General features: G+C 36.7%; 1 protein-coding gene across 50 annotated transcripts in view; it reads left to right on the top strand.

Annotated features, from left to right (window-relative positions):
- Positions 1 to 14,171, top strand: part of LOC130072179 (protein NLRC5-like) — a 912,375-nt gene that overhangs the window by 266,358 nt on the left and 631,846 nt on the right. For 35 of the 50 annotated variants that reach the window (XM_056237149.1, XM_056237148.1, XM_056237144.1 and 32 more), the window contains one exon: positions 1,589 to 1,762. The exons of the other annotated variants lie outside the window; for them this stretch is intronic. In XM_056237149.1, the coding sequence (XP_056093124.1) occupies positions 1,589 to 1,762 (174 nt within the window). The remainder of the gene's footprint in view (positions 1 to 1,588; positions 1,763 to 14,171) is intronic. 50 annotated transcript variants of the gene reach the window in all.

Below are 14,171 nucleotides of genomic sequence, written 5' to 3'. Positions count from 1 at the left end.
ACCATTGAAACATAACTATAGATCACCCACACACAAGCAACCGATAGTTTCACTGTGTCATTGTTCGTACAATCATTAAATATTGTAGAACAAAATAGGTGATTATGGTACTACATGTACAGTAAATACATCTCTGTAAAAGTACTGCAGTAGTAGAGAGAATACACACATAGTGGAATCATTGAACAAAGTGTGTAATATATTGATGCAAAACACTAAAGTACAATCACAACATAGGTTTATTGGAATCAAAGCAAAAATATAAAATATTAGGCTACATCCATGGATATTGTAGTCTAATTGGTTCATGCTCCATGCTAATTGGTGACAATGAATCTCATTATCTTGAAACTTTCATGATTTACTGTAAACATGGAAGATTGTGTGTCTGTTTCCATACAACTATGCATTAAGAGTAATGCAACAGTTACTTATCATTTTGAGCAGTTGTATCAATTGATAGTTAGATCATTGTAAGGAAATGAATAGACACTCATTTGAAATGTAATGTGTGAATTGCCTTTTGAAATAGTAGTACTGTAATGTTAAGTTGTGTCATATTGAACAGGTGATCTTTGTTGAATGAACAAATGATCTAAGTTTTATGTGTATTGTATCCAAGCAATTGAGAAAAGGGTTAGAGTTTTGAAAAATGTGCATTTTGATCATTGGTTGTGAGTTTTGTGTCTAGAGTTGTGAAAAATGACATCAAGGTTCTGAAAATAGTAACAAAGTGATTGTAAAAAACTGTATTTCAATCGTCTGTTTTTAATATAATTCTAAATTTTTAATCAACATTTCAGTTACTAACTAACAGAACAAAAATTAACAGAAATGAACAGTTATATTACATATTGAGTAAAAATACATGACATGAACAGCAATAACAAATGAGTTTTTTATAGCCTTACAAATGTATTCCTTTGTGTGTGTGTGTGTGTGTGTGGTGTGTGTGTGTGTGTGTGTGTGTGTGTGTGTGTGTGTGTGTGTGTGGTGTGTGTGTGTGTGTGTGTGTGTGTGTGTGTGTGTGTGTGTGTGTGTGTGTGGTGTGGTGTGTGTGTGTGTGTGTGTGTGTGTGTGTGTGTGTGTGTGTGTGTGTGTGTGTATGTGCACATTTTCAATGTGTCAGTGTCACCAATTTATTTTTGTTATGTTTCTGCATTTTGGAGGATTTTATTTTACAAATGATAAGAGAACAGTTTGTATACGTATATATATATATATATATATATATATATATATATATATATATATATATATATATATATATATAATATGTATATATTTCTGTCTGTGTGTTCTGCGTTGTTTCTGATTTTGATGATGAATTTTGTATATTTACTATGCGGGGTCTCCAGGGACCCGAAGACAACTAGTGTCACTATCTTTTTCACGCTAACATAAAAACAGAAATCATTACAATTTTTTTTTTTTTTTTTTGTAGATCTAGAAAGTGTTGAGAGCCGTAGAAAGTTTCATACCATTTGGACAAAGAGAATTATTTAAAAAATTTGAGCAAAAGTCATTTGCGGGTTAAAAAGACCCTGAAGAAAACCAGAGGCTTAATGTGTGTCATTGTTCTCTACAGGTTGTGGGATTGTGGAGTCACAGATGAAGGTTGTGTTGCTCTGGCTTCAGCTCTGAGATCAAACCCCTCACACCTGAGAGATCTGGATCTGTCTGTGAATAAACTAGGAGACTCAGGAATAAAGCATCTTTCTGATCTACTGGAGAATCCTCTCTGTAAACTGGAGAGACTGGGGTAAGATCATCTCTACCATAAAGACTCTGAGTGAATAAGGATTAATATGTAGATAGTGTATATAATATATGTGTGGCGTAAGCCCCATCCGGGGTTAAAAATAGTAATAATGCTATCAGTCAAATTCATCTTTACTTTGTTTATTTTGTGTTTATTATTGTGTTTATTATTATTATTGTTATTGTGTTATTGTGTTTATTATCATTGTTATTATTATTATTGTTATTGTTATTAATTATTATTATTATTATTATTATTATTGTGTTATTGTGTTTATTATTGTTATTGTGTTATTGTGTTTATTATTATTGTGTTGTTATGTAAAGAAGAATCACTCCATCACATACAAAAGGAACAATTACACTTAATGCAACCAGTTTGAAATAATGGTGACACTTTATCACAAGTATACAGTAACACAGCGCTTATGAATCATTCGCAAACTATTAGTTTATAATTAATGAACAGTATAAGAGTATATTGTAATATTTGTGGAGGAACAATAACACACGCAGAGACGGAGCCAAGTTGAGTGCCGTTTACTTCTGGTACAACACTGATACAGATCAGTTTCCGGGCGAGAGTGCCCACACCCCTTTACCGTATTTCCTCTAATACTGATACTATCATTACCATACAGTATAAACTACTACATATATAAGCTGTTGTTAATATATGAATCAGTATTACTAGATTATATTATTATTATTAGACTGTATACAAATAATTGGGATAAATGTCTCGTCTCTCTCTCAGTATATGAGCAGCGCGAGGGCTTTCAGTGACTCAGTCCAGTGTTGACAACTATGTTCAGAGGAAAGTAGCTAACGCCTTCCCTAAGGGGCTGTTCACACCTGGCCACTTCAAGCGTTTTCTGTGATGGGATAGCTATCCGATCGTGAAGAGACCAGGTGTAAATGCCCTGCGAAACACATTCCAGACGGATCCGATCGCTCAAACCACTTCAGGAGGAGGTCTGAGACCGTTCCAGACCAAACTGGACAAGTGTAAATGCATCTGGTTGTTGAATCCACATATGTACATTTTACTCCTCCCAAAAATGCTAAAAAATAAACATGTGAGAGCGTGTTATAGGCTTATGTCATGTTCTAGCCAGATAAGACTTGTTTGTTTCCACATATGTTAGAGCGAGAGAGAGAGACGGCAGGGAGAGAGCAAGAGCTCGCGCTCGCACCACTGACAGCATTTGGGGGTCACTGAGGTTTGACCAGAGAGACGCTAGATTTGTCGCTAGTCGCTTTAAAAAACAAAAATCACTAAAGGGGTCTGAAAAGTCGCTATAATAGTGACAAAGGCTCTGAGTTTAACACTGATTCAGTCTCACGCCGCTTCCACACGTCCACTAGACAGGGATATTACGACACTCATAGATAACCACACGCTTCAGCCTCTGTTGGAGCAAGAGTGGCTAACTTCTGTCAACCTCGGCTATAAGCGAGGAAGAAAATAAAGCCATTTCATTTGAATCAATATCGATTCTGGAATAAAAATAATACATTCAGATCGTAAACAAAAAAAATCATGATAGTTTGGAGAATTTTTTTTTTCGTTTCCAGACCTAACACACACACACATACACACACACCCATTCCTTAACCCTTGTGTTATGTTGCGGGTCAATTTGACCCGTTTCGATTTTCAAGTTGTTGGAAATACTGGTTAACCTTTGTTTTTTTTTCTTGATATTTTGTGACTTTTTCTCATTTATCATGATGAACATGCATGCAAAGCAAAGTTTCAACATGCTGATGTGTTTTGACATATACAAACAAAATTACTGTTACGTTTGTGATGTTCGCGGGTCAATTTGACCCTCATAGACAGCCATTCAAAAGCAACTGTACAGACACAAAATAAAAACATTTATTTTCTGTATGTCAGGGCACTTCAACTCCAGTTCTAACGTGCAAGTGCATCTAAAAGTGCTCTAACCCTAACCAAACACACTTGAAAAAGCTAAAATCAATTAGAATTATTTGCAAATTACAGATGAAAATCTTTGTCAGACACAGATAGTAAAATAAGCTCTCATTTCAATATTCAAAATATCTAAAATACCTAGCTTTTAACCAAAACTTTTATGTAGGATTTTCAAAGGCAGCTTCACAGAGCCAAAAAATAAATAAATAAACATTTATTTGATGTATGTTTTTGTTATGTTTGGTTTCTCACTTCCCAGTGAGTGAATAATGAAACTAGGAAAATAGGTCTTAGGAAACTAGGGAAAGTTAACTTAGGAAAATGAAAAATTTTCATTATACAGCTATTTTTTTTTTTTGTTCAGTTACGATGTTCAAAGCATAAAATGTAAAAAAAAAGGAAAAAACAATATATGCAAAAAAATCAGTATACTGTTTATTTTCCAATTTTGTCAAAACAAAACTGTTTTAAAAAATGTTTTAAAAACATTTTCATAAATCATATTTTCAGGTATAATGTTTTTGTAATGTTTGACAAATGTTGATATTAAAAGTTTACAGTTTGTATCTAAATCTTTGTTGTTTTTCATAGTGTGATTTTTGAGGAATTGTATTGAATCCAATTAGGGTCAATTTGACCCGGTCCATAAGGGGAGTACACAGAATTCGAACAGAACACAAGGGTTAAAATGTTTACAAATACATTAAGCACACACACACACACACACACACACGTTAGGTTTCCATGTTTTATGGGGATTTTCCATAGAAATATAGATTTTTATACTGTACAAACTGTATATTGAATCCCCTAATCAATAAATCCCTAATCTGTGTATCAGTCGTTCAGTCATTTTTTTTATTTAATATTGAAAGTATAAAAAGTATTCTTTTTTTTTTCAAAATGAAAAACAAGAATTCATTTAGATTTTTCGTGTTTCGTTCTCAGGTAGAAACATTAATAACGGCTTGAATATTGGATTTCTACACGCGGGCGGGAATGAAACGCCCCTTTCCTCTGATTTATCAGCCGGAGATCAAACTGTGTCGTTTTTGGACAAAATTAAAAACACTAAAAAGGAACCGTTTTCTAATTTTTCTACTTTCAATATAAAATAAAATAAAAAATAAACTGTACGACTGATACACGGATTCAAACTGTTGTATTTGAACAACATGAACTAATGAGTATGTGTATATATAATATTTTAAGTGTTGTGTTTATCTCTGGATATAGGCTTAATGTGTGTCATTGTTCTCTACAGGTTGAGGGAGTGTGGAGTCACAGATGAAGGTTGTGTTGCTCTGGCTTCAGCTCTGAGATCAAACCCCTCACACCTGAGACATCTGGATCTGTCTGGGAATAAACTAGGAGACTCAGGAGTGAAGCAGCTGGAGGATCTGAGGGATGATCCACATTATAAACTGAAGACACTACTGTAAGAATAGTTCTTAACGATTTTCATCATATTTTCATTTAAAGTTTAACTGGCTGATTTTCTCACTAGAAATAATAGTAAAGATTCAGTGTGTGTGTGGGGGGGAATATTGTGTCTGAGATCATCAGATAATAAATCTTAAATTCAGTTTCTGTTTTGTTAGGTAGTTGTTACTTGCTTTGGTGTGTGTGTGTGTGTGTCTGTGTGTGTGTGTGTGTATGAGATTATGCTGATTTGGTGGACAGGTTTGTGTGTGTGTTTAGAGAGAGACACACTGAGTAAGATATACATCGTGAAGCAAACCACCAAAATAACAGAGTCGTCGCAAAATACACATTTAGTGATTTTATGGCGCTTCAGATTTGGTTTCTGTGCCGCTTCTTCTGTGTAAAGCCTTATGTGTGTGATAATCTGAGATTAGGGTTGTGTGTTATTAACTGATATTAAATGTGTAGTGAGTGTAATGATGATTTCTGCTGGTTCTGGATCAGCTGTCCGGTGTGTGAAAGTGACCTTTCATGTGCTTTTGATTCTGTAAAGTGACTTTGAGCATCAGATAGAAGCGATATTATCATGTTTGAGAAGGAATTAATATAGATTATCTAGTTAGTTTTCTTATGTAAAGATGTGACAGATGTAATATCTCATACTGCATATGTGGCTGTGTGTGTTTTATTTTAGGTATTAGATGACAGTCTGATCTTCTGCTGATCATCTGATGGTAAATAAGGATCCACTACAGAGACTCACAGTCAACAGAATCAACAGAGACTGAAGATACAGTGACTTCACTGTTATAAATTAAGACTTCATTTAGATTTCAACGATCCTCTGACAGACCTGATGAGGCGGCAGTGAAACACCTTTTATTTCACAGCAAATTACACTTTCTCATTCATAGATTAACCATTTAATTTGTATAAACACACAGTATAAACTCACAAATGTTGGAGTTTTAGAGTAAATATAGAGCCTGAATGTGTTTGTGTTGAACCAGCAGAGCGAGACAAACACTAATGAAAGATTCATTTTTAATAATTATGAGAAGATAAAACAGTTCAAGCTCACTTTTGGAAAACAATGGAAGATTGAGTTCATACATCATGTTTTTAATAATAGTTGTATTACATTTGTATTAATGGTTTAAAGGTGTCATATGATGCATATGTTTCCTTTGGTGTGTTATGTTGCTGTTTGTGTGTGTATAAGATCTGCAAACTTACAAAGCTCAAAGTCTCCTACATAAAGATTTATCATATCTAATGTCCGGCACACACTGTATGATTCTGTTCCAGACGAAAGATGATCATCGTGAAACACTCGTGGAGATTTCTGTGGTCGCGGCTCCTAAACGGTGTTTTGATCAAAGATCGCCTGATCATTTACTGAGAGTCATGATCATCTCACAGTGTGTTGCTGCTACGACCGACATCTACTGACTAGACCATAAAAATGCTTCATGAAATGGCGTATCGATCAACGCGACATGGCGCTAAAACTTAAAACTACTTTCCTCAAGCTCCATTTGCAAAGTTGTCATGCCAAGTTCAGCTCTTTCTCTCGTCACTGGACGAAACAGCCGGAGACAGAAAGGCATCAGACATAAATGCATCTTTTAGTCTGAGGCTGTTTCGTCCGATGCCTGATTGTACGAGTCTTGACATTGATGTTGTTTTTCCTGAGACCTGAAGCCTTTTCCTCATATGAGTGAGGTCTGAGATGTCCTGAACTGCTCACCGTAGTACGAACGGCTATTCAGTTCGACTGTGTATTTAAATTGGGAAATGCTGTCTACAGACTAGCTTATAGATTACAGTAAGACTAACATATTCATGCTAAAAGACAAAATACTTACATTTTGATTTCACTGGGGACTTTAAGAGATCTACTAGTTACACACATTAGGATATCATCACTAACTTGAGATGAAATGAAGTTCCTAAACGTAAGTTATGGAGGAGCGAGTCCATCTAATCTGTCAGTCATCAGGAGTGTATAAGCATCCGCTTCGCTCTCTCCAGTGTCAGCCGCTCCAGCGTCCGGTAGTGCCGTACTGAACAATGTCCAACATCCGGAAATACAGCGCTTTCCTTCAGACGACGAGTTGTCCATTCTTCCAGAGACCCAACAGTCACATCTCGCAGAAGATCTTACAGATCCAAACACAGAAACTCTTTCTGAGCGCAAAATCCAGCGCTCATTCAAACCAGCTCCAGAAGACTCTCTCTCCTCCACCTGGAGATCTCCAGTTTAAACTGCTCCTCCTCCATCTTCTTCCCAGACTTCATCTCTTCATTCTGCCGCTGCTAATACACCGATTCTACAAATGGTCCATTTCTCCTCAAGAGCTCAACTCGACGATCTCTTCATTAGTTCCAGCAGTTCCAGCATTAGAGCAAACTCTTCAACATCTCATGAAAGCGAGACTCGTCCCTCATCCACTTCTGTTTCTCTCCCGGCCCGGCGTTCTGAACACACACATTCTCAGCGCTGTTCCTCGCACTTCCTCGTCCTCCAACAACAGCCGCCGTGAAGAAAAGTTCTGCTGCTTCTCCAATACACACACACACACACACACTCTCTCTCTGGCGGATGAGTTGAGCGATGTTTATTGCAGGTTTGCCGTCAGAGACTTCTCACAGGAGCAGAAACTGCACTGGACGCCTCGTCTGGACTGGATTATCCTCAAACACTCACTGACCCGCATATGGTGGAGAGACTGTGTCCACATGTGTGTCCTAACAAGGCTTCTGGGCCAGACGCGTCTCTGGGCGGACACTGAGATCTTGCAGTCGAGAGCTGGCAGAAGCTGGCGCCCGTTTATCAGACATCTATAGACACACACACAGTTCCTCAATGTGGAAGAGCTCCACTATTATCCCTGTCCCAAACCAGCTTTGCTGTGAGGAGAATAATGATGATCCTCCAGTAGCGCTCGCTTCTACAGTAATGAAGTGTTTGGAGAAAATGATGATTAACTCTCTGGGGTCGGCGGTCTCGCCGGCGATACCAGCTCACTTTTTTCCTTATCAGTGCAAAAGAGACTCAAATTACTCTGTTAATTTTGATCTTACATATAAGTGTTGTACATCATTAGATCCTGTTAAGTTTCTATTTTTTTTGTGGATACTCACAATAAAAACAAAGTGTTGTGCTTTTCACCAAATAAAGAAAAACAAACATGATGCGAGTTTTGCGTTCTCTCTGTCAGTGAAGTCCATTCTGAAACGCGTCCTAAGATTGACTGTAACTCCGCGATTACTTGTCACACAGGCACGAGAGGTTTTTCTTTATGAAGCTTGAATTCTCTTCTTTTAAATGAAGTAATTTATATAAAAAACAAATATTCTCAGTTTATGCAATCTGTATGAAAAGAGAGTGCTGTCAGTATTTTTTCCCCCAGCTCATTACACTTCATTACGCGTTAATCTGACACGCCCACGGACGACGCGCGCTATTCAAACGCAAATGTCGAGGCAAGCCATGACAACGCCCACATCAGCTGTTCCACCGCGGCGGTAAAATGTGTGGTGTATTTGCTGCCTTTTACCGCTAAGAGGCGCTACAATCATAGACTCTGAAAAGTGTTCGTTTATTCCGGTTTATTCTCTCTAATGCGTAATCTGCTGCCGCACCGCGCTGATTCAGAGCGATTGAAAGCTGGTAGCAGAAGAATTCAACAAGTGAAACGTAGTTAAAATAATTCATAATCACAATACTGAAATTAGGCTACTGAAATGTAATTGAATAAATAATGAAAACATTTCAACATAAAACATTGCAATAAAAACATTTAGGCTACATGAACGAGGCTTTACAACTTTAACAGCGTACAGACGATAGCTCAGTGATCAACGCAACGACACGAGCTTCGAGGAGCTTCAATAGACCCGAGATCGAATCTCAATGTAGCATAGATGATGTTAACCGATGTTGTCCTACGTTTATATTTTCCCACCTTGATGCTTAAATAGGTAACTGTTTATATCTGTTTACTTATTTAAAGTCAAGAGTTTTGTTTGATTATCATTACAACATAAATTTGCTACATTCCTGTAGAACCGCAGCCGCTGCACAAACGACAAAAACTGATGAAGATTGTCAGCCGATCAGAAAATGAAAATGAAGAAGCTCGTCTTTAGTCTGCTAAATTATTGTGTAATGTAAAAGAACACTAAAATTACTTAAGTTTGAAACCAAGTTCGAACATTTCAAGGTTTAAATTGTTTAATTTAAAACAGGGTTGCATCTTGTTTAGAGTTTATTTCTTTTGCGATGCAAAATAAGAAACACTAGGCTAATCTTATTCTTGCGACATTTTAAATTTGTATTGCCAAAGAAATTACAGCTAAATTAAACAATTAAAACAGTAGGCCTACAAAACGAAAATTGTCCAAAGAAACATAATTAAATTAAAAACATGCGTTTCTCTTTGCCTCTCTCGCGCTGGATCTCTTTTTAACAAGTTTATTTAGTCTCCCTCGCTGCGCGCGCGGGTCTCTCTCTCGAAATTAATCATTTCAGGGTAAAAACACATCATACAGCTGATAATACTGTATATGTCGCTGCGTGTCAGCCATACAAATCACGAAAAAATTATTTAACCTTTAATTGTTGCTTCAAAGACACAGCATGCCTTGTTGAATTCACCTTACAATAACTTCAATTGAAATTTTGTGTGAAAAAAAAACTTTAAATAGGCTACAATAAATAAACTACAATATTTATAATTTAATAAGATATGGGGCCTACATTTGGACACAGATTTATCCTTACAATAATTTTGCCTGCTCATCAGGCTGGCTATCCGACACTCTCCATATGAAAGAGGAACATTAACACCTTTGTCCAGCAATGTCCCTCCAACCCCCCACAGGCTATCGGAGTCTGAGGCTGACTTAACACAAAGAGAAGTCGCAATTCACACTTAAATCGCCATTCTAGACAGTGTTGATAATGAAGGAATTAAATGATTTAAGTTACATGTAGCCTAGTGATATTTCTGTCATAAAAGTTTATTACTAAATATTTCATTATTTCAATAATTGATGAAATAAAACTGGTTTGGGGCAGCTTTTTCCAAGCAAAACTAAATATAATCTGAAAAAACGCTTGTGAATTTGTTGTCACTTAATATTAAAGTCTACAGGGATCTTTGGATCCTTACAACCAGGCATGCAATTTGTGAATTAAGTTTTTATTTTATTTTGTATTATTCAAATAAATATCGAAACACGGTGCTTCGTGGTAATGCTGCTAAATTAAATAACATTTATAGAATAATTATGAACTTAAATGAAACAATATCGCAACATTTCGACAAATACATTATTATGTTTTTACATTTTAATTCAGGGCGATTTAGCCTACATTTAATTAGAGCGAGATTTTCACCCATGTCTTGTCATTTTCTCATTGGGAAGCGCATGTTTGAGTAGATCCTCTGTACCTCTCGTTTTCATATGGATTAGCCTACATAATCAGATAACATTTATTAGCCTAAATATTTAGACATTTAAAGGCTTTAGACATAGCCGATTTCTTATCGTGACTGAGCTGAAGTGGCTTTCGGTTCATTTTTGTGACGCGCAGTTCCCGGAGACAGAGAGGACAGATATACTGTTTTTGTCGTTAGCCTAATATGAATACAAGTTTACAGTTTTGAACGATGTAAGCTACTCTACTCTTATCTGTATGACCAAAAAATTACGGAGTCGCCTATTAAGTTATTTTAGCTGTAATAATGAGATAAATAAATTAATCTAAATGAACGCGCCGCCGCGTTTGTCGAACACTAACTCACGATGCCAGAATAAAACCCGACTTTAGAAAAATGCATAGGGTCACTCGGCGTGGTGTGCCAAAACACTTAATTATAAACTTCAATATTTCATTCAAAATAATCTCAACACGCTTTGTGAAATTTTGAAAAGCCGTGCATGCATTAAGGCCACTGGAACTAATGAACAACTGAAACGCTGGTTTTGATTTTATTGTTTTTCGTTTAAACGTGCCTGTTGCATATCTCTATTTTATATATTTGATATTGGTGAAGTAGCCTATAGCATTGATTAGCTGTGGAGGGAGGGGTGTGGGGATTAAAATAATTCAGCAGAAGTAGGGATGTTTAGACCAGAAGGAAATCCCAGTCCCCCCTGGCAAATCACACTTTACTTAAAACCATGTTTTTAAAAACTCTAGGTTGTAGGGAACAGACCTCTCTGCCATGCGCGCGCACGGTTTGGAGCACAATATCTGTCTCGCATGCACGCTCGCTCTAAATAGATTACGGGATATTTTAACTAATTTACGGTATAACTAGTCGATCACGAGTGGCTCAACAGGTAGATCGATAGATAAACTATATCTTTCAGGAATTTGACCGACCGGGTTGACACTTCAGCGTGAGAAATCGGGGGGGTGGCGTGAGAGCCTGGAATAAATAAATAAAAAAATATATATAGCCTATATAAAACAAAACTGTATGGTGTAACAGAGTTTTAGAGCTAGACAAATCTCTCTGCAATAATAAATATAAAATATACAGCAGACCATGTTTGTGCGGGATTTGAACCTGTGTCATCTTGATGATGAACCATCAGTTCTACCGCTCGGCTATGAATTTTGTTACTGAGAAATAACCAAACGTTTGATTCTCACATGAGCGAGAAAACGTTTTGTCTTTAGCCTGTGAGTGTAGGCCTACTTTAACCTTTTACAGTTTTAAAAGATTATATCTTATCTGTATGACCAACAATTTGTTGTAGGCTTATTTGGAAATTACCATAACTTGTAGTATTTCATCCTTAGGCTACTGTTAATAGACATTAGCCCCACTTACGTTTTGCTAAATGTCCCTTTGCGCCACCTGGCGGTCATTTCGCGTACGACTTTGAAATGCGACTGGTTTATTTTTACCGCGGTGGATGGCTAAAAATGGTATGTGGATGGCTAAAATGTGTGACTAAAAATGTGCTTTTGGCTTTCATTTATATTTTGATTGTTTGTATATATATATATATATATATATATATGTATATGAATATATATATATATATATATATATATATATATATATATATGTATATATATATATATATATATATATATATATATATATATATATATATATATATATATATATAATGAGCCTTTCATTCAGGGGTGTCACACAAGAAAGAATGCAAGGACAATATATATATATATATAAATAAATAAATATTTATATACACACACACACACACACACACACACACACACACATATATATATATATATATGTGTGTGTGTGTGTGTGTGTGTGTGTGTGTGTGTGTGTGTGTATATAAATATTTATTTATTTATATATATATATTGTCCTTGCATTCTTTCTTGTGTGACACCCCTGAATGAAAGGCTCATTAGTATGCAGTCTGCTCAGGTGAGAACTGCCTAATTATTCATGAGGGGGTTGGGCCGATCCGCCCATCCGCATATTGCCTTTGCAAACAAAAAAATGTTTTTCACAATTTAAAACAATCTATTGTTTTATGTGAATGATTAGCCAGAATGATTTTCAGATCAATTTGAAGCAAATACTCTAGGCGACAACATCCACTAGTCAAAAGTCTTGTGGACAGATATTTAGTATGTTATTTGTGGCCATATATTAGAAAATTTATTTTTTAGTTTTTTCAATAACCACGCATAAACAATATTCTCTCAAAAATACAAACATGTACATACATGTTGCTCACATATAATGGTAGCCCTGTGTGTGCTATATAGAGTGTAATTTCACCTGTGCCATTAATATGTTTATAAGCAACTGAAAAATGCACAAATGTCAGAGCATGCCAAAACATCTCAAGGACCCCGAAAACACCTCAGACCCCAGAGGGTTAATGTAGTAAAAACAGCGGTCAGTGTCTATCAGAGCCATTTCACTGTGCATACAGGAGCAATAGAAGCACAGATGATGCGGTTATAGCTATAACACACTTTATAAACAGGCATTTAGAGGATCCGAGCTCGTCCGCACGTCTGATATTTCTAGATCTGAGTTCAGCTGTTAATATGCTGCTGCCGCATCTCTTCATTGCAAGGCTGAATGACTGTAAAGTTCCTCCTCTTATTATAAAATGGTGTTGTTGTTGTTTGTCCGAGCGCAGGCGGCGGGTTAGTGTTAATGAACACTGTCTGAGTTCAGGACGTTGAGCACAGGAGCTCCTCAGCGCTGTGTTAGTTCACCGGCTCTGGTCACTCTGGACACAGATCAGTGCAGAAGCCGTTATTATAATCTCTCTCGTGCTGCTCAGGTCTCCCCAGGACCTATGGCAAGCACAGCTGTCCTTGACAGCTTTGAACCGGTCACCCTCACTGAACTTAATGAGATAGTTGCACATTTACGCCCTGCTAACTGTCAAACAGATAGTATTCCATCATGTCTGTTTAAGGAGGTCTTCTGTTCAGTGGAGTCTTTTATTTTGAAATTTATTAATTTGTGTCTTAGTTCTGGCTGCGTTCCATCTTCTTTTAAACATGCCATAATTCAGCCTCTTCTGAAGAAGAAGAACTTAGACCCTATGGTTTTGTCTAATTTTAGGCCCATTTCTAAGCTCCCTTTTATTTCAAAGGTTTTAGAAAGAGTTGTGTTAATTCAGGTCCAAGAATTTTTAAAAACGGCTGATGCCTACGAACAGTTTCAGTCTGGTTTTAGGTCTCGTCACAGTACGGAGACTGCTCTATTAAAAGTTTTTAATGATCTTTTCCTACATCTTGATACTGGTAACTGTGCCATTTTAATTCTGCTTGATTTGACTGCAGCCTTCGACACAGTTGATCATAAAATTCTTCTGTGGCGCTTAGAGCACTGTGTTGGCTTAAAAGGCACTGTCCTAAAGTGGTTTGAGTCGTATTTAACAGACAGATCCATTTCAGTACAAATGGGACAGTTTTCATCCTCAGTGGCCCCTCTGACCTGTGGGGTACCACAGGGGTCAGTTTTGGGTCCACTCCTATTCACCCTGTATATGCTACCATTGGGATTCA

The sequence above is a fragment of the Rhinichthys klamathensis genome, unplaced genomic scaffold, assembly GCF_029890125.1.
Source record: "Rhinichthys klamathensis goyatoka isolate OS25496 unplaced genomic scaffold, OSU_Roscu_1.1 h1tg000481l_1, whole genome shotgun sequence".
NCBI classification, from domain to species: Eukaryota; Metazoa; Chordata; class Actinopteri; order Cypriniformes; family Leuciscidae; genus Rhinichthys; species Rhinichthys klamathensis.
Note: the sequence above shows the minus strand (reverse complement) of the source record. Positions and strands in the feature narration are given on the sequence as shown.